Source organism: Telopea speciosissima, chromosome 1 (genome assembly GCF_018873765.1).
Source record: "Telopea speciosissima isolate NSW1024214 ecotype Mountain lineage chromosome 1, Tspe_v1, whole genome shotgun sequence".
Taxonomy (NCBI): Eukaryota; Viridiplantae; Streptophyta; class Magnoliopsida; order Proteales; family Proteaceae; genus Telopea; species Telopea speciosissima.
The window spans coordinates 249,673-274,653 of record NC_057916.1 but is presented as its reverse complement, the minus strand read 5'-3'; the positions used below and the strand labels follow the sequence as shown (position 1 = coordinate 274,653).

The following is a 24,981-nucleotide window of genomic DNA, read 5'->3' as shown; positions in this document are numbered from 1 at the left end:
TTTTTACTTTTGTATGATATACTTGTAATTAGTGTGATTTTTTTTTTTTTTTGGTAAAATTTGTGATTAATGTAAGTTGTGGGTAATTAATATGAGTAATTTATTAATAGTGAAAAGTGAATAGTTTATTAGTAACGGATAAGTGTTTTAGTAGAAAAGTTATAGGAGTCCATAACTACTTGTAATCTATTAAATTTGGATGATTCTAGATGGAAGAGAGACTTTTGAATCTCTTGAAATTATCTTGAAAAGATGTCAGCTATCTTCTAATAGGTTCAGACGTCGCCAATTTTATCCTATTTTCTCTCTTTTCCTATTATTTCCACCTTATTTCTCTTTAGTTTATCCATGCATAACAACTTCGTATTAGAGCCGATTATAGATCAAAGGGTGGAAAAGCTAGAGGGAAATGTTTGTGCACTTTTTTCCCCCCATATTAGAAGGGTAGCAACATCTTCTCTTAAAGATCAGCAAGCTATTCGAAATTTGAGTTCACATTAACCATCAAATACAAAACTTGAAACCAGTGAAAATTTTGTCCTTCATTATGCAACAAAGCATGCAGACAGAGAACCCTTATTCAAATGATCTTCCATTGCCCCCTTTGCAGTGGAATGTTGACGCGCTTCATCACCTTTTGGATTCGACTCTTTTAAACGGAATTCTTGGTGCCTCACTTTAAGGACTGGTTCTCTTGTCATCAAGGATATGATGTCCCAGGACATTAAATAATGTTGAATTTCATATTCATCAATACATGGGCAAATTTTAGCATGCTAGATTTGGAAAGACCCGTAATCTCGATCAGGTAATCAAGTAATTGGGTAGTCAATCTACTTTAGATTTTGCCTCACTCACTCACCTTCTTCTTCTTCATCTTCTGTTGGCAGGATTTTAGCTCCTTGGCTGACTTCTCTTAATAGCCCGCAAAAAGACAAAAAAGAAAAAAAAAAAAAAAGTGTTATAAAATCCCAACCCCAACAAGGCAACAACGGAAAACCTCACCGACAAGAAAGAAAGCTGAAGTTATGTTTTCCTGACGTTGGTGATTTGGATTTTGAAATTTTGTATTTATTGGTGTTTCTAGTAATGGAGATTTCCTTTTTTTAAAGTAATTTCTTTATAAATGAGTACTTTGCAACATGTTTTCTACTTGTCAGCCTTTCTTTTTGTTCGTCTCACTATGTTGCTGAGCAATTCAGATCCTCTACGGCGCGTTGCCCATAGCGGTCATAGCGGCTTAGACACATTGCCACATGGAATGTCCACCTTACCCCTGCTTGGGCAAGGCGCTCAGGCAAGGGTAAGATGGACATTGCACGAGGCAATGTGTCTGAGCCACTATGGCCGCTATGGCCACTATGGGAAGCACACCATAGATGATCACGATCGGCTGTTAAGCAGGGCATACTTTGCTTTATCCTTTCTTGTTCAATAAAGGTTCTGGTCATCTATCCACCCCAAAAGACAGGAAGGGAGAAAACTAAGTTAGAATTAACAAAAACTATGAGCTTAAATAAATCATATATACCCTTTGGATGTTTGACCCTAAGGCAGCACATATATGCATATCATAGGAAGGAAGAGAGGATAAATTTCTAACAAACTTTCAAGTATTCCCAGAATGCAGCCATCATAGATAAACCATTAAATTTTGTCTAGAATTACAAGAACACAAAGAAATATTAAATAGCTCAGTAATTTCAAATGTAAACAATGTGTGTTCTTCATCAATTCAGTAATTCAAGGTACAGAGGGCAGCGAACCCCAATACTCAAAATATATAGTTCAAGAGTTCTGAATCTTAGAGAGAAACTCCCAATATTTAGTTAGCATGTGATCAGTTGGTCTCACCCTGTCCCACTTCCCTGTGCAGAATATAGCGTATGCATCAGCTGCGTACCTGTAATTACAAGAAAAAGTCAAGTATACTTGTTAGTTTATCATGAAATAGAACGACAAAGAGATTTAATGTAGCCATGGGACTCGATGAAAATCCTTCAGTGGAAGACAACTATAACCCATCAAGAAAATTAAATCGGGGGATGAGAAGGATGACATTACTTGCCAACCCCATGCAGCTGGGTAACATGTGTCCAGCCACCTTCCAAATACTCCTTCGAGAAGCGCTGAATCATCATGGCTCTTTTCCTTTGCAATCCAAGAGTCTGAATCAGCTTTTCTATCTCTTCTCTTGCAGCCTCTGTTGCAGTCTTGGCATCCGGACAAAGTGTGAAGAGGTCTGATATGACTTTGCTGGCCTAACAGATAATTTTTCTGTTCATTAATATGCTAAATAAAGTGGCAAAAGAAAGATGGTTTGACATCAACTTCCATTCCTACGATTTGCGTACACAGTTATAAAAAAAACGAGGTCATGAATATACTACCAGTTATAGAAATCCAACAGTTAATCGTTTCTGACCTCAGCCACCATAGTACATTCCTCGATAAGTTCAAAAGCTCCAAAAAGTTCATGAATATACTTGAACAAGGGTAAAATATAAATAATCCAAAAAAAAAAAAAGGGGTAAAATATAGTTACTTTCTGCATATAAATAACACTTTTTCCTGTTATCCATTGTTTTTGTTGTTGCAAAATCTTTATCTGTCAACAGACAGATAGACGAACATCAATATTATTCTGGTTGAGTTTCTCAGCACAGCCATGAATAGTAGCAAAGCAAACATTTGATTTGCAGATTGATTGGTTATACCTGCTAAGTATAACAGCTTCTGAGTTCATAAGACGGTCTCTAGCTCAACCTAAGTGCAGATTAAGATTCTATTTGAAGGATGACAAGGCCCAGACCCATCAGAACTGTCACCCTTCCCTCCAAGTTCCACTGTCCCTATTCAACTTTTTCTTTTCCTTCTTTTTATTACTATTGTTGGGAGGAATGAAAATAGTGCTAATTAGTAAGATTTCGGATCTCCTAAACCAATGCCAGCATCAAAAGTTTTCCATATAACATTTAACTTTTCCATGTGGATACATACTCACATTATACTTTTTCTTTGACAGAATATTTTTTTTAACAAAATAAAAGTAAAAGTGATGCCCCGTACACCAGCACCCATATAGAACCGAACATCCAAATAATGCAAGAATATGTTACTGAGTACAACTGTGGAAAAAATCGTGAGTCCAACCACAGCTAGTACCCAGCTAACTCAAGCAACAGGAAATAGATCAATCTGAGTACCCACAATGAGCTATTAGATGAGTAAGTGAAGATTAGTGGCATTGCATAACCCCCCCCCCCCAGTCAAAAGCATCAAGTACAAAGGGATGCAGCCAAGTTTTATTTTTATTTAATGACTAAAGGTTCTTACACATCACAGGGAAGCTTGGAACAATTGGGGAAGTATAACTTCTCATTTCTCACTCCCACTTCTTCTTCTTCTACACTCCTAGTCTTCCATTTTCCCCCTTTTCTGGCTGCAGCAACTTTGTGTTCCTCCGCACATGCCATCATAATTTTACTTCTCACCTGCTAATTTATCAACAGGGTATTTTTACATCATGATGTTTCAGAAGATGGGAGCGCAGGCCTTGGTGCAACGATAAGGTTGCTCCATTGTGACCAAATGGTCACAGGTTTGAGTCAGGAAACAGCCTCTCTGTGAAAGCAGGGGTAAGGCTGTGTAAATTATGACCATCCCCAGACCCCGCAGTGGCGGGAGCCTTAAACACTGGGTACACCCTTATTCTGATGTTTCAGAAGATGGGTGCTCCTGAAAACATAATTGAATGAGATTGTAAATTACCCTATACGTTGGCAACTGTTATTCTTTCCTATTTACATTGTTTTCAATGACTATGCTACTACACCTCTCTATCCATAACGAGGTAACTGCTTTTAATAGGTAATAATGTTTTCTCCTCCACAGTTTAGTGCAATGACTCATCCATTGGAATCTCTTATCCATGTAACAGTGCAATTTACATGTAAGCTTTCGCATCTCAAACCCATATCTATGAAATCATATCCAGGGATGGGAGCGGGGCAGGTCGTGCAGATTGACCTAAAAGTAACAACTAGTAGCCAAACCAAAATCTGGCCATTCACTAATCAAATTCAACATGCCAAGCACAACGTGGTTTTTGCAAGTCCATTCTATGCATGGGTGATGGGTTCATTAGTGAGCTCTTCTGTCAGGTACATGAGGTTGAAAGGGTAAAAGTCAATTGATCGACCAAACCGAACTCATTCATTAATCAAGTTTTGAAAAGTACGAAACCAAAAACCATTTTTTACAGGTGATTTTCCAAAACTAGTTCCCCCATTTTTTCTTTTAGTGATTGCTTCATGAAATGAACCTATGTATGGTAATATGCAATTGACTAATTGATGTGGTATGAATCCAAGATATACAACAAACCAGCAGGTTATGGCCCCATAGTGTACTGTTTAGGCTAGCAGAAACTTCTAAAAAAATCAATAAAAGTTGAACTCAAACAAGTAACAAGTCAAAAGTGACCTTAAGATTATCAACTACATGTAATCTAGGGATACATTGGCTATGACAATTCAGTTGATTACCGAGCTTGATTGGGTGGTGCTAAATGTAAGAGCAGGGTTCTCAACCAGTCGAGCCTGTAAAGAACGAATTCAAACTCTAAACAGCCCACGAACTGCAATCTGCTAGCATATTTTAAGAGACAACCACTGGTGTTTAAGTCTAAATAGAGAAGAGAGAAAACCAGCCTTTAATGGTGAATATAAAGTTTGGGTTTGAATGTGTTGAGGGTAGATGAACGGAACAGGTTAGGTTTCATGAAAGAGAAAAATTATGAAGCTCAATGCTGGCTCAAGTGGCTGTAATGGTCCTTTTATGGAATAACAAAAAGTAGGAAGTACAGAGAAAAAACACCCAATCAGCCAGGATGTCCTTGTTAGAGTTTATGTATTAGAAGTACTTTAGTCCATGTCTTTATTATAAGTCACTAGAGTTGTAATTTTATCTTTTATTTCTTTTGACCTTTTACCTGCCTAGGAATGCCTTTGTAATTTCCTAAAGTGGTTAGTACTGAAGTAAATAGGTGTTAGGAGAAATCTATCCGAACACAATCGATTCTCCCTAAACTCTCTCCTTCTTCTCCTCTTCTCTTCTCTTCTTCCTCTTCCCCTTGCTGTAACTCTTGTTCTAGAGTTACAGCAGATTTTAGCCTGAAAGCAAGGATCTTTGCTATGAATTTGTAAAGCAAGTTACAGAGAGCTATTGGCCAGAAATCTGTCATTGACGAGGCGCCTTCCTTCTTAGGAATGAGACAGAGAAATGTGTGATTCACTCCTTTAACTTGACTAGGATTGAGAAAAAAGCTTTTGATAGCATAGCTGATAATATCATTCTTTGCAATGAAGTTGTTAGAGGATTTGACAGAAAATCCCACCCTCCGGCAGCTCTATTGAAGATAGACATTCACAAGGCTTTTGACTCTCTCAGATGGGATTTTATAGACAGACTGTTTTCCAAGTTGGGCTTCCTCCCTGTGTTCTCTCATTGGATCCACCAGTGTATTTCTTCGGCAAAATTTTCAGTCCTTGTTAATGGCAGTCCAGCGGGGTTCCTCATTTCTTCAGTGGGCATTCGTCAGGGCTGCCCTTTATCGCCATACATCTTTACTCTAGCCAAGGAGGTTCTTTCTATAAGCATCCAATCTTGCACTGATCGCCAGCTCATCGTCCCTATCCCCAAATGCAAAGCCCTCAAGCTAACGCATTTGGCTTTTGCAAATGATCTCATGATTTTCTCCAAGGCTTCCTTAGAATCCTTCAAACACATTATGTATTGTTTGCAGCATTTTGAAGAGCTCTCTGGTTTGAAGATAAACCACACAAAGTCTCTTCTTTTTCTAGCGGGATGTCTGATATCGAAAAAGCTTCTTTGCTGGAGCTTTCGGGTTTCTCTCTTGGTCAGTTTCCGGTCAAATATTTGGGGCTCCCGTTGATTCCAGCCAAGCTCACAGCCCATCACTGCTCGCCTATGCTGGATCTCATCAGGAAAAAGCTTCAACTCTGGAAGGGCAAGTTACTCTCTTATGCGGGTCGGTTGGTTCTCATCAAGTCAGTGCTTCAATCTATTTACATCTATTGGACAGGTATTTATGGTCTTCCATCCTCAACTATCAAAGCTTTAGAATCTCTCATGGCTTCCTTCCTTTGGAAAGGGGCTGAAACCACTAGATTCCTTCACCCCACCAGTTGGGCTTCTGTTTGCCTCCCCAAGGAAGAGGGGGGCTTGGGTCTCTGCCGTATAAAAGATGTGAATTCTGCAGGCATCACTAAGCTGATTTGGAAGATAGCCTCTAAAGAAAACAGCATTTGGGTTGACTAGATCTACTCTGGAGTTCTTCGGTCCGATTCTATTTGGACAGTCTCTTAATCATCAGATGCTTCTTGGGTTTGGCGCAAAATGCTCTCTAAAATCGATGGCTCTCAAAGTAATTCATTCCAAGATTGGAGATGGTTCCTCTACCGCTCTTTGGTTGGATCATTGGCACCCTAAGGGTATTCTCATTCACTCGATCAGCAACAAAGCTATTTACAATTGTGGCCTAAGTAGGCAGCCTAGGGTTGCTGATATTTTATCCAATGGCGACTGGAGCCGTCCCACCACCATCCACTCGGGTCTTATTGAAGTCTGGGATGCTTTGCCCTCTATCCGTAGAAGACCTTCAGGGAGGTGTGATTGTGTTTCTTGGACTCCTTCCTCGGGTGTGTTTAAATTAAAAGATGCTTGGAACCTGGTTTAGATTAGAAATGATCTAGCTCCTTGGAGAAAGCTTATCTGGTTCAAAGGCCACATTCCCCAGCATAGCTTCACTGTGTGGCACGTCTTCACCAACTGCCTCCCAACGCAGTCCTTCCTTCGCCACCGTCAGATCCTAGTTTCCCCTTCGTGTAGCCTTTGCTGGAATGCCACGGAAGATGCAGCCCACCTCTTTTTGATTGCCCGTTTTCCTCGGCTATTTGGAAGGGAATCCTAGGCAAATGCTGATCTCGCAGTCGAAGAATCCTTCCCTTCTCGAGGGAATGGTTGTGGATTGATATGACTTTCTCGGGCTCTTTGTTATGCGACACAGTTGGTAAACTAGCTTTTTGTGCTACCATCAACCAGATTTGGATGGAGCGTAACATTAGGAAATGGACTTCCAACTCCAGGACTGTTGGCTAGATTTGGAACTCCATCTCTTTCGACATCAAGGGAAAACTCGCAAATGTAACTTCCCTTTGTATTGACTCCCCAAGGAACAGGCATATTGTTGTCTCCTGGGATCTCCCCCTCTCCTCCCTCCAGCCGACCTCCACCTCTATTTGAGGCTGTGTTAGCTTGTCCTTTGTTTCTCTCCCCCCCCCTTTTGGGGTCTCTGTCGTTTCTTTCTCTTTGGTAATGAAATTCTTTATTCACCCAAAAAAAACTCTTGTTCTAGACTTGGCATCAGAGCCATTCCTTCACTGGTTTGAGAGTCGACTAAGTCTTGGCTGTTCTTTTCACCTCTTCTTGGAACCCTAGAAAGGTAGAGGGTTCCATTAGAGGATATACTATGTAAAATACCTCACATAACTCATTCTTTGGAGCTGTTCTTTTCAAACCAATAGCAATAGAGGAAGATTCCCAGCTCACGAAGTACATTTGAAGCCCTAGGAGCTGGACAGAACATTACCGCCGGCGTCTTCTGCTCATCTCTCTCTCATCTCTTCATCTATTGGGATGAGGACTGCAGCCTTTGAATCGCCTGAGGGTCCTCTTTCAGACCCCCAACAGCTCAGTTTCTAAGAGGAGCTGATCGAGGAGTATAACTCCAATCAGTGGTGCTCTCCAGGTATCGGCAGATTCTGGTTCTTCCCCTTGTTGAGTGTTTTGTTAGCCGTAATGAGTGGAATGGCCCCTATTGTTTGCTAATGTCACCTATTTGAGTGCCTTTGGTTATTGTGGAATGGAATCAGAGTTCATGTTGAGTGTTGGTTGTGTTTTTCCATCAAGAATGTGCTCTCGGATCACTTGTTGGTTGGGCCATTGTTTGTCGGTTTGTACTCTTTTGTTGGCTGAATTTGTGTGCAAGGTAGTTATCAAGGATTTAATCCCTGTTGTGTGTTGCTGCAACTGTTTGGGGCAGAGTATTTGCTCCTTGTTTGGTGGATTGCTTACTTGTATTTGGGTAGAGTTTACTACCCATCTGTGCAAGGCACTATTCTGTTTTTTTATTGAGTTGTTTGGGACTATGTCTACCTCATTCGGGAATGTTTCTGAGGTCAGTGGACCAGCTCCAGCTAGCAGTTTGAGTGGTGGTTTCCCCAATATGGCATCTTTTGATAACCCTAACACCCAAATTTCTGTTGTGAAGTTGGACCATACCAACTACTTGGATTGGTCCCGTTCTGTGAAGATGTCCCTGCGAAGTAGGGGAAAGTTGGGGTATATTACTGGCTCTATTAAGGAGTCTGCCACTACTGATCCAGGATACCTGAAGTGGGAGACTGAGAACTCCACAATTATGGCTTGGTTGGTTTTCTCCATGAAACCTGAGATTAGTAGGAGATTTATGAACAAGGAGACTGCAAAGGAGATGTGGGATAGTATCACCAGGACCTTTGACCGAGTTGGTGATTATGCAAAGGTGTACCAAATCCACCAAAAGGTCATCAATATGAAACAGGGTGATAGAAGCATCTCTGACTACTACAACACTGTTATCAGCCTGTGGCAGGATTAGGATCACTACAGGTATTGCCTTCTCCACTGCTCTTGAGTCTTCCTCCATTCCCAAAAATGTCACTGAAGCCTTAGCTTATCGAAAATGGATACAAGCAATGTCTGAGGAAATGATGGCTCTGGAGAAGAATGGCACTTGGACACTTGTTGATCCTCCAAGGGGAGAACTCCAATTGGGTGCAGATGGGTTTATACCATCAAATATAGACCAAATGGTACAGTGGAAAGATATAAAGCTCGACTAGTTGCAAAAGGGTATAGTCAAGTGTATGGCATTGACTACCAAGAGACTTTTGCCCCTGTAGCCAAGCATAACTCAATTAGGGTGCTCCTTTCAGTAGCAACCAATAAAGATTGGCCAATGTACCAATTAGATGTGAAGAATGCATTTCTTCATGGAGACTTAGCAGAAGAAGTGTAAATGCAGCCCCCACCTGCCTTTAAGTGTCCCTCAACTGAAGGGAAAGTGTATCTCTTGAAGAAAGCTCTCTATGGCCTCAAGTAGTCTCCTAAAGCCTGTTATGAGAGATTTAGACAAGCCATCCTGAAGAATGGGTATTCCCAGAGTCAAGCTGACCGCACCTTGTTTATCAGGAGAGGAGATGGCATAGTCACAGCTCTCATTGTCTATGTTGATGACATTGTAGTCATTGGGAACGATGTTGCTGAGATAAACAAATTGAAGTCTTATCTGGCTAAACGGTTTGAGATCAAAGACCTTAGACTCTTGAAATACTTCTTGGGGAATGAAGTATCTAGATCAAGGAAAGGAATCAATATCTGCCAGAGGAAATTTGTCTTGGATCTTCTGAAAGAGACGGGAATGTTGGGGTGTAACCAACAACCTCTCCCATTGATCCGAATCATAAGCTTGGTGATGAATGGTGTTCTCCTCTCATAGATGCAGGCAAGTATCAAAGATTAGTTGGGAAGCTAATCTATCTCTTGTTGACTCGACCAGACATCTCTTATGCAGTTAGAGTGGTGAGTCAGTTCATGTATGATCCAAGGAGTGGTCATCTGGATGCGGTCAAGGTACTAAAACTCGGGTCTCGGTACCAACTCGGCCCTTGGAAAAACTGAGTCGAGTCGAGATCTCGCTGAGTTGGTGCATTTTTTTTTCGACTCGAAGCCTCAACTCGGTGGGTTTTAGTAAAACCTAGTTTGGGTCTGAAACTTGGTATTCAGCCTATTTTAGACCATTTAAACACAATGACACTATCAGACTTTGCAAAAACAAAGTCCAAATATGAGTTTCAATTCGGACCATAGGGGGTAGGTGATGACGTACTAAAATACTCTACTCTACACATAATTTAGTAATAGAAAGCAAGCAAAATATTCAATTAATAGCTAAACAACTTAAATAAGAATTAGAAATGTTAGAGTGATACATCAAACTGTTTAATAGTGTTACAACTATCATCACATAAAATGACTTTGAATCAAGTATTTAGTCCCCACTAGTGTCACATAGTCTTCCCATGACATAGTGTTGCTGCAATGTTGCAAATAGTGCTCCACAACAAGCATATAAGAGTTCTGTCGAGTTAGGTAAGTAAATACATAGTAGATGGGTCATTTCCATGGGTCAACTCGAGATCCGAGATCTTACCGAGATATGTCGAGTTCTGTTGAGTTAGGTAAGTAAATACATAGTAGAAGGGTCATTTCCATGGGTCAACCCGAGATCCGAGATCTTGCCAAGATATTGCACTTTTATGTACCGTATGCCATCTCGTCTCGGTTTCTCAAAAAACCGAGAAACTCGCCGAGATCTTGCCGAGTCGAGACGAGTTTTAGAACTATGGGAGTATCGCATCATTAGGTACTTGAAATCCTGCCCAAGAAAAGGTCTTCTATTTGCCAGGCATGACCATTTGCAGATTGAAGGCTACACAGATGCTGATTGGGCTGGTTCAATCTCTGACAGGAGATCTACTTCTGTGTACTGTACTTGTGGGTGGTAATCTAGTTACCTGGAGGAGCAAGAAACAGCCAGTTGTAGCCAGATCCAATGCGGAGGTAGAGTTTAGAGCCAAGGCTCATGGAGTGTGTGAACTTATATGGCTGAAGAAACTACTTCAAGACTTGAGTTTTGACACTGAAGGGCCGATGAGACTTTATTGTCAACAAATCTACTATAAGCATTGCCCATAATCCGGTTCAACATGATTGAACCAAACACATTGAGGTTGACGAGTAACTGGATTCTAGTTGCAGTTGTTCTCCCTTTGTGAAGACAGGTGATCAAGTAGCAGATATCTTCACCAAGGGTCTCATTCGTGGTCTATTTAGTAACTTATTGTGCAAGTTGGGAATGTATGACATTTATTCTCTAGCTTAAGGGGGAGAGTTAGAGTTTATGTATTAGGGGTACTTTTGTTCTACCCGCACCCCAAATACTAATATTAAATCTCATTCTATGCCACATAGATGGAGCAGAGGTCTATGCCGGTGAACAGTTCTCCCTAGTCATCAAGCCAACCCGTAAGATCATTGACCAGTTCGTGGGGTTGACTGTAGAGGACAGATTCCTCAACCAAGAGTGGGGAAAATTCATCGACGATGACTTCAAGGACTTTCCTCCTAGTACAAGCCCTGACAGTGAGGCGTACCAAAAGGCACACCCTGTGTCGTGCCATATCGACAATTCATTCGCTAATGAGGTTAGCATCGCTGTTAGGAAGCTCTTCGGGATCACAGGGCACACACCGTAATGGAAGAGGGGTAAGTTACTGACCCTATTTGTTGCTTGTTATTACCCTCTCTAAGTCCTTGGAATGCGGGTCAAAGCCCGGACCTTTTGGAGTGTTAATTAGCCTCTTTCTTGGCATCGGAGGCAAGGTCGGATGCAAGGTAACTGGTTGCATCCGTTCTTGCATCCGATGCTGCTTTCAAGCTTTTATGTTTGATTTTGTGTGTGGGGCCACATGCCCATGTCTCGGGTGATGTCTATGCCCCCGGGTATGGCTAACACCTACCCTAACTCCCCTTGTTGTGATTGCCTATTAAGTGGGCCCTTGGACCCAAGTCATGCTTGAAATAGGTTAATTTACTTTAGACATTAAAAGACCTTAGCCAAACAAGGCCCAAGCTATATTCTAAAATGAAGCCCACAAGATCCAAGTTATGTTTATAATGGAGTTTAAATGAGTTAGGATGTGCTTCTTTGTTAGAGACATTTAAGCTACCCTACCCAAACATGCCCTAGGTTTACAACTAAGAGGCCCTAGCCAAACAAGCCTTAGTAGGGCATTTTCTATAAATAGGATAGCTAGGGCTATCCCTTAGCCTTTTCTCATTTCTTTCCTAACCTAATCGTGAAAGGAGAGGAGAGCTTTGAAGAGAGGAGGCGGCAAGGAGGAGAAGAAGGAGAAGGAGATGGGATTGGTTGCTTGTGTTTGGATCTACTTGGTGCAGCCTTCGTGTACCTCAAATAGGTAGGCCAAGAACACTCTTTCCTCATTTCTCCCTTTCTCTTTTCTCTTTTTTCTTTTTCGGTTTGAGCTTAGATGGCTCTTGATTTCAGTTTTGAGCTTAGGGTTCCTCTTGGAACCCAAATGTCTAGCCTAATCTATGTATGAGACCCCATTATTAGGGTGTTGCACTATGTCTTTACACCCATTAAAGACTCCCTGATGAATCCTTTGATCTTAGGGTTTCAACCATACAAAAGAAACCCTAGCTTTTGGATTTTGGAGCATTAATGGTGATTTTGACCTAGGGTTCACTTATAACCCAAAGGTATGGCCCTAGTCTACTACGAGACTTCTTGTTTGAAGCCTTGCCTTCTAATTTCATCCATCAATGTACCTATTTTTGAAAACCCCCTTTTGATCTTTGGGTTTAACCCCCAAAAAACCCCCAGATCTTGGATTCTTGGTGATTGATCTATTGAATCACCAAACCCTTAAATGCTTAGTGTTTCTAAGACCCTATTGGACCCTAGGACACCCCTCCCTAAGCCTTGAAGCTTAGAAACCAAGTGGAGCGAGTTGGGTGCCAGAAAACCTAGAAATTTCGTGTCTGTGTACATCGGAGGCAAGGCCGGACCCAAGCCTGGGCGTGCATACAGGCTTGAGTCCGATGTATCCGCAGTGCTGTAAACATCATAGGCAAGGCCGGAGGCATTTTGGGGTTCTTCCCTACCGTCTCTAACATACTTTACACACTTCTATAGGCATTGTTGTGTGCGAATGAGTGTTTTGAACAAGAATTGCTACTGTTAGAATATATGGGCCAGAATACCGTAGGGGTATTCTGGACCTTTCCTACTTGTGTTTTTTCCCTTTCTTTTTCCTAGTTCATACTATGTCGGCTATGTAAGGGCATATATGTCCATGTAATTCTGTCTCTTATCATTATAAATAAAGAGCTTAGGGAATCATATCGATTCACTTAATTGGGTGATCAAGGCTCCGGTTGCCTGTGGGGGAGAGAGGCCAAGGGATGACCATTGATCATCGGGGTCTGCCATTAGGCGGTTTTGGTGGCTTCGACCGGTATAGGCCCTCTGGTGACAATTGAGGTTTCATTGTGGAGATAACATAAGTGACCCACAGTGTCTCCTGAGTTGTCATAGTAGCATATGCCTATTGACTTAATTTTGTGTGCTAGGTGGAAAATGAATTAACATGTACATGCATCATGGACTATTTGTGATTGTGCATCCCCTTTTCTCTCTCACTAGCTCAGTGGAGCTAACCCCCTTGTGCACAACTTTTTAGATTTTAATGCAGATGGTGAATATTGTGTTGGACTCGAGGTTCAACCTTCGAGCTATGTGGTTATTGGAACTATAGAGCCAGAAGCCGTGACGAGGATCATGGTGATGGTTACCCCTTGATAATTGTGCCTACGGGCCTTACTGATACTTGGGATTCAATCCCGTTTTGATATTTTGAGAGCCTTGTGCTTTGTCTAAAATTTTATGTACTACCTTTTTGGTAGTTACTTGATGGTCATAGGAATTTGTGAACTACAGTACTTATTATCATTAGCTAAAGAACATCTTGTAATTATTTAATTTACGCTTCCGCAACTCTGATCTATCTTGGAATGTAATATTTGTAATATTCCTTTGTCTTCCGCACTCCGATATTATTATATTTTAATATTGGTTTAGCACTGTGGATTGGGACACTGTATCTGTGATCCTGGTATCTTATTGGGATGACGTGTGTCGTCTTAGTCATCCCTTTACTTGTAGTTTATTCCTTGTCGGAATGGGGGCGTGACAACTTTAGTCCATGTCTTTATTATAAGTCACTAGAGTTGTAATTTTATCTTGGGTTTTTGTCAAATGCCCCCTTACAACTTTTCTAATCCTAAACTCCCCCCTATTTTCAACAAATTGTAGCATTTTGGTCCAGTCCGTTAATTTGGGACGTTGGACGTTAGTTTTAGGGAGTGTAATGGCCAAAATGCCCTTGTGACCAAAACCAACAAAAATTAAAAAGTAAAGTGACCAAATTGCCCTCATCTTCCCCAAATGGTTTAGGGTTTGAAACTGAAAATCAAACCCTAAACCATTTGGGGAAGATGAATCCCAAAACGGTTAGGGTTTGAACCCATCTGGAAAGCAAGGGATCAGAAGAACAAAATGGTGGATTCCGAGACCACACCACTGCTTGTAAGTTATTGTTGATTTGAAGATCAAACCAGACCTTGCAGCTGGTTATTTTCTCTGTTCCTGCTGCTAGTCCGAGTGTACTGATCTCTGCAAACTGAAGGCCTTTGCTGCTGATATTTTGGGATTGAAATATCCCCCTAAGGAGTCACACTCGACCAGCATTTGAAAGAGATCTGACCTCAGATCTGGGAGATATTAAAATCTCCCATCACTGCCTGCGGCTGACTTGTCCCCAAGTTTTCCTCTGCTGCAACTTTGAAGAGCTATATCTTAGCAATCACCTATTGGAATTGGGTGATATTTGGAGCCTAGGACCTTCACATAGAAACCAACACTCTACCTGAAGTAGGTTGTCTTTGGATCACTGCGAGGGCTGATGCCAGATTTCTCCTTTAGTGATCTAAATTAGGGAAGTTTTGCAACTGCAGTTCCAGCCATCAATTGAACCTGATTTTTGAAGAGCTGATTCACCATATCATTCTTTCCATTTGATGGTAACTTCCTCCCTAATCCATTGACTGATACTGTGGTATTTAATTCCAAGTTTAATTCTGAAAATAGACTCTGTTCTGAGCATGCTATAGTTGAATGGGAAATGTCGAGTGAAATATGCTTCATAAACGAAAGTGCTTTCTCCATTTACAGTGAAATTTGTTCATTTTTCACGGTTTATCTTTATGCATTTGGGAGGAGAGCCAGAACCTACAAAGCTTACAAATTTTGTTAGATGACATCTGTTGGTTACTTGGTTGCCTCCATGGATTTAAAAGTTCCCAATTTTAAGCGCCCAGTATCGTATCCAATTTCATGTGTTGATATTATAAATCCCAACTCTCTTGTGATATTTGCATTTATCAAACTTTGAAACTTTGTCTTCATTTTCGTTGAGCGCCCAGTATCGTATCCAATTTCTTCTTCTGATCCCTTGCTTTCTAGATGGGTTCAAACCCTATCTGATTTGGGGAAAAAATTTTCAGTTTCAAACCCATTTGGGGAAGATGAGGGCAATTTGGTCCATTTATTCTTTAATTTTGAAGGGTTTTTATTAGAGGGGCATTTTGGTCATTACACTCCCTAAAACTAACGTCTAACGTCCCAAACTAACGGACTGGACCAAAATGCTACAATTTGTTGAAAATAGGGGGGAGTTTAGGATTAGAAAAGTTGTAAGGGGGCATTTGGACAAATGGGCATTTTCAAGGGGGCATTTGACAAAAACCCTTTTATCTTTTATTTCTTTTTACCTTTTACCTACCTAGGGAGGCCTTTGTAATTTCCTAAAGTGATTAGCAATGAAGTAAATAGATGTTAGCAATGAAGTAAATAGATGTTAGGAGAAATCTCTCCTAACACAATCGATTCTCCCTAAACTCTCTCCTTCTTCTCTTCTCTTCTCTTCTCTTCTCTTCTCTTCTTCCTCTTCCCCTTGTTGTAACTCTTGTTCTAGTGCTTAAATCTTTCCATTCATAAGAACTAACTGTCCTCATAGTTCAAGAACTCGCGAGATCTCGGATCTCGGGTCCAGTTCTTGGGTTCACCCATGGAAATGACCCATCTACTATGTATTTACTTACCTAACTCAACAGAACTCGACATATCTCAGTGAGATCTCGGATCTCGAGTGGACCCATGGAAATGACCCATCTATTATGTGTTTACTTACCTAACTCAACAGAACTCTTATATGCTTGTTGTGGAGCACTATATGCAACATTACAGCAACATTATGTCATGGGAAGACTATGTGACACTAGCAGGGACTGAATACTTAGTTCAAAGTCATTTTATGTGATGATAGCTGTAACATTGTTAAACAATTTGATGTATCACTTTAACATTTCTAATTTTTATTTAAGTTGTTTAGCTATTAATTGAATGTTTTGCTTGCTTTCTATTACTAAATTATGTGTAGAGTAGGGTATTTTAGTACGTCATTGCCTTGGTCCGAATTGAAACTCATGTTTGGACTTTGCTTTTGCAAAATCTAATAGTGTCACTGTATTTAAATGGCCTAAAATAGGCTGAATACCAAGTTTCAGACCCAAACTAGGTCTAAAACACACCGAGTTGAGGCTTCGAGTCGGGAAAAAAAAATGCACCAACTCGGCGAGATCTCAACTCGACTCGGTTTTTCCAAGGGCCGAGTTGGTACCGAGACCCGAGTTTTAGTACCTTGACTTTCCTAGGGTATGTATTCTATTGTTTAGGCTGGAATAAAACAGGAAATGCAAAGGGTTTCAAACCGGAGTTGACTTAATGGAGAAAATAAGAGAGAAAGGGGAATTGATGCAGCAAAAAAGTAATAAATTAGAAAGTAAAGAGAAAGAAGATGATAAAAGAGGGACAACAAAATGAACCACAACTCACCTAAGGTTTTGTCAAGCAACAAGTAGTACCAGAAAAGCAAGGGCCCCATCCACCGGAACAGCAAAGAAGAGCAACAATTCCACTGAAGCAATCTCAAGACACCAAAACAAAGTGGCCTCTTGCGTCCCCGGCTTACATATAGGTTACAATACTTTGGGATGTGGTAACTCCCAAGTCCTAATTACATGTAGACTCCCTAGTCCTTTCAATGCTTTAAAAAAGGTGTAATTTAGAAAGCATCTGTTAACAACTTATTAGAAACCAAACTTGCCTATTACTTTCTAAGTTTGAACCAATGTATAATTTCAGAAACTCCGTAAGTGCTTGACTCCTTTCTCAAACCAATGAAAGTAGAAACTTAGGATTCCTAATCAAACTACAAATTCCCAAAACAGAAACCCCCCAAATCCTGATGCCCTATAAAAAATTGGTCATTGGGATTCATAAGATCTTGGTCCTGTTGGAAAATCAACTAACTACCCTTTCAAATGACACAAAAATCATCAATGGCTTCCCACTCTTAAGACACTTTACTTGATAGACAAGACTCTAGAAGAAAGGTAAACAACAACAACAACAACAACAAAAACATAGCTTTATCCCAATTAAATAGGGCCGGCTACACGGATCCTTGCTCTCCAATCAGCTCTATTCGAAGTCATACATGATACGAGGCCTAAGCTATGCATGTCTTTCCTTACCACTTCACCTATGCTTTTAGGTCTGCCCCTGCCTCTTTTAGATACTTCAATATGAATCAATCACTCCTCCGTATTGGGGCATCCCAAGACCTCCGTTGCACATGACCACGCCACTTCAAACGACATTCTCGTAGCTTATCATGTATCAGAGTTGTAACAGCACTAGAACCTTAGAGAACCAACAGAATGAGTAAGAGGAATAGAGAGAATGAGAGAGAGAATCGATGGGAGAAAGAAGGAGCTGTGCGATAGATAGATAGACTAAACAGATCTATCACCCAGCAATTTATTTATAATAACATTACAATAATCAAAATAGTACTCTAAAGTCTAAGCACAAGAGGAAAAGGAAACTATGTAACTCAGCTGTTCCTAACAACCTAGTTACAATAGGAAAGTAAAGAAACAACTAAAACCAACTACTTAGTAAACAAGTCCCACGGTATTGATGCCTATGGACACCAATAGACCCCCAACCAAGATCAACATTCTAACACTCCCCCTCAAGCTGGTGTATTAATGCAGGGGGTGCTTGGGTTCAGTTGCTCTTCTAGGCTACTGAAAACCAAAACGAGTTGCAATTCTTCAAGATTGCATTAATGGAGTCCAAGACTCAACCATTCATTTCATTTCAAAAATTCTACTCCTTACAAACAAAAGACTTTGCTTATATAAATGATTTCCCTCAACCCAATCTTGGTTCCCCTATAATCCTATGGCCAAGATTACAATTTATTTTAAGTAGTTACTAATTGAGAACATAATTTCAATCAATCCCCTCCGATCTCTCTTTATTATCAATCACTTTCCAATCCTCCCCAAATCACTCTTTATTTTAAAGGTTACTCAAAATACTCCAATCCTCCCCCCAATCACTCCTTATTTCAAAAAGTTACTCAAAATAGGGAGGCCTCTCCAACGTTTCTGGGCTGCATCATTCCCTCCCGGTTTAGAAGAATTCGACCTTGATTTACAAGGGAACGTGTCTTCGTCACCAATCATCCTCTTACCAAATCCAGTGGTGACCCACAACAAACTGGTACCTCTAGCTGCCATGGTCTCCAAGAGTACTGTAAAGATTGGAGAACCAGTCCATTGAACTTCCATACCAGTGATGATAAATCGAACCGGCTGTACTCCCTTGGTCAACAGCTAGGCAAATTGGGCAGTGTTGTGGGGAGCGTGGTAACTAGCCACTGGGTGAAAACCATTCTCAATTTGACCCTCTTGCTTGATGCATGAATCCATCGGAGGCCAGCATAGAACTGGCCAAGATGCAACGTCATTACAACGACTCCAATAGGGGCTCTTCACATCAGGACAAGGGCCTATCGGTTGCGACATTCCACAACTCATACCTTTAGATTTAGGTGATGCTAGCATACCATCACGTGGCCCGAAATCTGAAGCAAAGTTGAGTAGGATCTCCTCATCCGGGTATTCATCAAATACCGGTGGTGACTCTAAATCAACAATCGCTGCAAGTCGATCTTCCGTATCAACTTGTAGATGCTCAAACGATGGAAAAGAAAAAGAACATGCTTCAGTTATTACCTTATCCAGGTGAAGACGATGGGAAGCACTCCTCAAACGTCTAATCTCCAAAGTAAGATCAACCACTTGCCGCCGAAGTTTTAGGTGATTAATCTCCACAATAAGAGCGACAACTTGCTGCTGGAGTTCCCGGATCTCTCCTCTAGTGTGAATGACATCCACAGGAGCTGTCAAGCCTCCTCTACGCATGGGCGGCATGCAGCGCTATTGGCTCTGATACCAGATAATGCAGGGGGTGCTTGGGTTCAGTTGTTCTTCTAGGCTACAAAAACCAAAACGAGTTGCAATTCTTCAAGATTGCATTAATGGAGTCCAAGACTCAACCGTTCATTTCATTTCAAAAATTCTACTCCTTACAAACAAAAGACTTTGCTTATATAAATGATTTCCCTCAACCCAATCGTGGTTCCCCTATAATCCTATGGCCAAGATTAAAATTTATTTTAAGTAATTACTAATTGAGAACATAATTTCAATCAATCCCCTCGAATCTCTCTTTATTATCAATCACTTTCCAACCCTCCCCCAATCACTCTTTATTTAAAAGGTTACTCAAAATACTCCAATCCTCCCCCCAATCACTCCTTATTTCAAAAAGTTACTCAAAATAGGGAGGCCTCTCCAACGTTTCTTGGCTGCATCATGTATATATGTCACCCATACCCAGCTTGGAACAACCATCAAGAAACGCAGGTTGAAACAACGCCTTTGTGAACATATCACCAAGTTGACAACAAAGTTGACGAACAAAGCAAAAATTGTTTTTGCATAACAGTATTTCTCACAAAAATCAACCTCAATTCATGAAAAACTGAATTTCTAGCAATATAAATGGCGGCTTGATTGTCTCAATACATCTTCTTTGGTTTGGGAATTGAGAATCCCAATTCTTGTAGGAGAGACTTCAACCACATCAACTCTGCTGTAGACTGTAGTATAAGCCATAGCTCTATACTCAACCTCTGCACTCGATCAAGCCATAGTAGTTTGCTTCTTGTTCTTCCAAGACACAAGATTACCTCCAACAAAGGTACAATATCTAGTAGTCGATCGACGGTCTTTGGCAGCTCTAACCCAATCAGCATCAGAATAACCCACAATATCAGCAGAGGAAATATATGGACGAGTGACAATCAAATAAATGAGCTTCCAACTAATCTTCTGTACTGATGTTTATCCTTAGAATCGTCACCATCACTCATCCCAAGCTTTAGCTTCGGGTCTATAGGGTTATCAATAGGCTTACAGCCGAGCATGTCAATCTCAGATAGAAGATCAAGAACATATTTCCTCAGAGATAAGCTAACATCTTTCTTGTAGCGAATGACTTCAATCTCCAAAAAATATCAAAGAACCTCCAAATCCTTCATTTAAAAGTGCCGATGGAGACACCCCTTGACCTTTTGAATACCAAAAGAGTTATTTTCTAAAATTATAATATCATCAACATACACAACTCGGATAACAATCTTATCCTCCCAATGATGGATAAGCACAGAGTGATCAGAAAAAGACTAAGTAAATCCACAACTACCAATAAATTTACTACACTTATTGAACTTGGCACATGGAGACTGCTTCAGCCCATAAATAGCCTAGTGAAGACGGCATACTTTGGACGCATTCTCCCCCTGAGCAACATACCAAGTCTGAAATTTGCAGCAGATTCTGGGCAAAACTGAGATTGCAGGTGCAGCAGTCCTCCACTTGATTGTGTAACCAGCAGCAGGAGTACTTGGTTATGATTGTGGATTGATTCAAGTCTTCAAAGAATTCTCCAGTAGCAGTTTATTGCAGTCACAAGATGGCAGCAACAGTAAGGGTCGATTGGAAGAACAAAAAAAGAAAATAAAAGGATAGATAAAGGAGAATAGGGATAGGAGGAGGGGTAGGCTATCTCAGCCTTGGGTCTCTCACCCATAGTTATCTCAGCTGTTGAAAGGCAAATTCTTTCTTAGAATTGGAGGCAAGCGTTGCTTGTAAATTTCATTAATCAATTGGTGACTCTTACAATGGGTGCCAATTTTATAGCTTAGGCAAGCTTACAAAATAAAAAGTAAGAAAATAGAAACTACTAAGGCTTTATAGGATCCAGCCTTCAAAACAAACAAGGAAACAAAAATAGAAACTAACTAAAGTTAGAAGCTACCTAAAAGAAATAAATAAACTTTCTAAAACTGAACATAGAAACTAAACTTTGGCAGCATTAGGATAGGATCTTTCTTCACTTGATTGGGCCCACAAGTTCTCTAAAAAACATCCCCACACAAGGCAAATATGGGCTGTGATACTGTTCACGTGAACAACGTTTTGGTCTTTTTTTTCTTCATATATCGATCTACATCAATCTAAAAGAGCCAGGGGCAGGCCTAAAATTACCCTAGGAGAAGTGGTGAGGAAAGACATGCATAGCTTAGGCCTTCTATCATGTATATCGAATAGAGCTGATTGGAGGACAAGCACCCATGTAGCTGACCCCATTTAATTGGAATAAGGCTGAGTTGTCGTTGTTATTGTAATATAAAATCCTTCATTTATAGGAGCTCTTGACTTCCCTCCTTTAACAACTGGACCTACACACTCTCGTATGTAAAGGAAAACACTTACTCAATTGGCTCTGTTTTTCTATCAATTTATATTTTCTATTTACTTTATCACATCTAACTTATCTCTACAAACAGGAATATCCCAAGCTTAAAACTGCCAAAGCTTGAATCTTACAAGTACTCCATGATCAAACCTTGATTCATAATAGACTACAGCAATCTCCTACAGCTGTCCATCTCTATGAGAACTCAAAAGGCTATTATGGATACAGTGTACTAACAATAAAACAACGCCAAGGATTCTAGAACTAACTATGATGGCAGAAGAGTGCCATAAGATCTCACATAGATACATGAAATCTTTGGAGAACCACTAAAACAATAATTCAAACTCGAGATTTTTAATATAGAAGTGTTCAGTACTGTAGAAATGGAAACCTATACACAATGCAGAAAACAAAATGAAACAAATGGAAAAAGCAATCAAACAGACACAATGCAAGGATCTACGTGGTTCAGCCCTTCGGAGGCAGCCCACAACCCAAACTACAGAATACAAGATATCAACCCTCAACAAGTACTGCACCTTATGAAACCCATAGCTGCAGTTGTACCCCATGGTATCCAACTAAAAAGCTATGGCAGTACTGCTCCACTATCCCTTTTGGCTCACAAATTCTTGTCTGCAGGCCTTCATAGATGCATCCTTTGTATTGAAGAAAAGTAGACCACCACCAATCATATAAATTCACCTTTTGGTACTTGTCCAAAATCTATCAATAGCTACCATGTTGACTGCAAATCCCTCCAAAAACTGAAAAGATTTAAATTTACAATCCTGAACCATTTCATTCTAAGTTTAAGAAGTCAGAACCATGTACGAGAAGGAAGGGTCTGGAACCATTTAATAATTTAATAACCTCATTTCCTAATGCAGAACTAAAACGATCTTGAGAACATGAAGTTCTATGATGAATATTGTTAAAACAAACCCAACAAACACGAACAGAAAACAAAAACAGAGCAATATGTTACAGAGATTTAACATGGTTCACACACCAATATGATGTGCTACGTCCAGGGGTGAAACTGAAGATATTTCACTATGCAATGAAAGAAAATTACAAAGTGGAGATCTCTCCAGAACACCCAAAACGGCGTTGCAAGCTCTCACCCAGAAACTATAAGTCAAAAAACCCCAAATCTCACTCACTTTACAACAAGACGGGTAAGGCATATAAATACTCATCCATTGGGTCGATCCATCGGATCCGGTTGAATCGGCCCAGGCCCTCTGCTATCATCACAAATCTCAAAAAAAGTCCCATTTGGGTCGCCACCAAAATATGTCGGAGCGGGTCAATCTTCAAAACGAGTACAAAAATTCGAGACACACATAACAAATATTCAGCATTGAAAGATTAGGAGATAACTGAAAGTAAATGACAAGAAACACAATATTGGGTAATGGTATGAAGGCCAAGAAACAACTAATCATGTCTATAAACTCAGGGTGTAAATACATTATTATCCTCAAGTTACAGGTAATGCCCAGCAAACTTAATCATGACTTCTTTTCACCGTCAATAAGTTGTACATGTTATACAGTACCAGTTAATCATGGCATGTTACAACCATAGATAATAATGTGTATGGAAAGATGTACATTACATGAACAATTTGGGGGTATACTTAGCATAGGTGTGGAAATTAAACATGGAAAGATATACGGGTATTCAAGCCTGCTAAGTTTCCATGGGAGCCTAGGCTGTAGGGTGGTCTACATGCCAAAATAACAAAAGCTCATTAAATATAAATGAAAGAAAACGACTAATATAAGCGTAATTGTTTCCATGAAAGTGCTTGAGTGATAAATAATCGCAGAAGAGAAATATATCATGGAAGGATGATCTAAGTAATGGAGTTATCATACCTGTGCACCGGAGGTGCGGTTAAGAAGCATGCAAATAACCAAGACCTTCCAAGGATCGTGGACATGGTCTTCTTGAAGAAGTGGGAAATGCGAGCGTGGAGGCTTCCACTGGTTATCTGGAGTCACTCTTTGGTAAGCTTCATCCAGCTTCTGAGCAACCGAAAGGGAAGGGGCATTAGTGGACCGTCGCTTGCAGTAACTCTCCCCTTCCTCTTCTTCTTCTTCCTTAGTGGCAACATTGCAGAAGTAAGGGGAAACGACCACCACCTTCTTCTTGGTGGGACGGCGGGTCTTGGTCTTGCTGTTGGGTTTTAGCGATGTGGCGTCGTCCTTTCTCCTTAGTTGTTGCTGCTGCACTGTTTGTGTTGGGGTCTGGAAGTAAGAGGAAACCAAACGAACTTTTTCTGGCGCTTCCTTAGGCAGCTTCTGCCGCTCACTGCTTCGCTTCTTGTTGGATGGAGAAGCGTCAATGCCCGCGTCTTCCGCATCGGGCTTCTCCTCTATTTTCGCAGTCCCATAAGAATAAGATTGAGAATAAGATGAGACGAGGGATGCTTTCTCCGCCTCATTGGGTACCCCATTACAAACTTCTTTGCTCTTCGACGGATCGTTATCTGCCTCTTCTACAATAGTTATCCCATCTTCTCCGGCCAAAGAAGACGACCTGGAGAAAGGAGAATTGCATAGAATCCGACTGATTTTCTTCTTAATTAAGGAATTGGACAGTGAAGGTGGATTCTGCGTCAAATTTTCCGTTGAGGAGGTCGCCTTATTATTATGGAAGAAGGGGGACACCAATTGCAATTGCAGGCTCTTATTTTTTCTTGACTTCTTCTTCTTCTTCCTCCTACTCGTTGACGGCGGTTTATCATCGCTGCTCGTCGTCCTCCTTTTCGCTGAGGCTGCGGCCATGGCCGCCTCCTCATCCTTCTGTGGGTGCGCTCCCGCTTCGTTGGTGGGCTCAGAAAAGGAAGGATCCTCCGTCTCTGTCAGAGAAATAACCCAATGGCTTACCTCTTCTTCGCCTCTTCTCTCCTTTCTGAGGTGTGGAGGTCACAAAATCGAGGGGCCCCAACAAAGATGTCGTCGTTTGCTGGGCCTTAGTCTTCTTCTTCTTATTAGTCTTGCTTCTAATCCCACCATCATACAAGCCCAAGTCCTCCTCTTCTTCTTCTCCTTCTACGGGTGCTGCTGAGGCGTCGATAATTCAATCACAGCTTTCCGAGATTCAGAATTTCCATTATTATACTTGTCAGACGAGGGAATTTCGTGGGAACCGTTTCCTTTACAATAGAAATTACTAGAGGGGATGAGGTGGGGAAGGGAAACAATCTTTTCCTGCAGGTTCAGGGTCTTGGCAAGGCTTAGAGGTAGAAGAAGAAGGAAATTTTTCTTTTTTGGTAGAGAAGAAAAAGGAAATGGGTCCTGCTTATTTGGTTTTATAACTTTTTTTTAACATTTTGGTGAATAAATTGTAGGATATTTTACAAATCCCCCCCCCCTCCCAAAATGCCCCCTATAACT

The 24,981-nt window shown here is 40.8% G+C and overlaps 1 protein-coding gene across 7 annotated transcripts; it reads right to left on the bottom strand.

Moving 5' to 3' along the window:
- Window positions 1-1,674: 1,674 nt before the first annotated feature.
- On the bottom strand, window positions 1,675-24,582 carry LOC122648869 (methyl-CpG-binding domain protein 4-like protein). Of its 7 annotated transcripts, XM_043842156.1 has the most exons (4): window positions 24,013-24,581; window positions 23,458-23,949; window positions 2,065-2,261; window positions 1,675-1,903 (listed from the first exon to the last, which is right to left on the bottom strand). In XM_043842156.1, exons 1-4 carry the CDS (start codon window positions 24,367-24,369, stop codon window positions 1,789-1,791), a joined length of 1,161 nt encoding a protein of 386 aa, XP_043698091.1. In that variant the 5' UTR covers window positions 24,370-24,581; the 3' UTR covers window positions 1,675-1,788. The 7 variants fall into 7 exon arrangements, with proteins under 7 accessions (XP_043698091.1, XP_043698094.1, XP_043698090.1 ...); XM_043842159.1 differs by having other exon boundaries at window positions 1,675-1,868; window positions 2,065-2,256; window positions 23,458-24,582; XM_043842155.1 differs by having other exon boundaries at window positions 2,069-2,256; window positions 23,458-24,582.
- Between the last annotated feature and the right edge of the window lie 399 nt (window positions 24,583-24,981).

What these genes read in the sequence shown, in the direction of transcription:
- LOC122648869 (XM_043842153.1), bottom strand. Translation starts at nt 24,369, where the DNA reads ATGGCCGCAGCCTCAGCGAAAAGGAGGACGACGAGCAGCGATGATAAA. An exon ending in ACCGCACCTCCGGTGCACAG is followed by an intron (nt 2,262 to 23,457) that starts GTATGATAACTC and finishes ATTATCTGTTAG; the next exon opens with GCCAGCAAAGTCATATCAGA. An exon ending in CAGCTGCATGGGGTTGGCAA is followed by an intron (nt 1,904 to 2,064) that starts GTAATGTCATCC and finishes TTGTAATTACAG; the next exon opens with GTACGCAGCTGATGCATACG.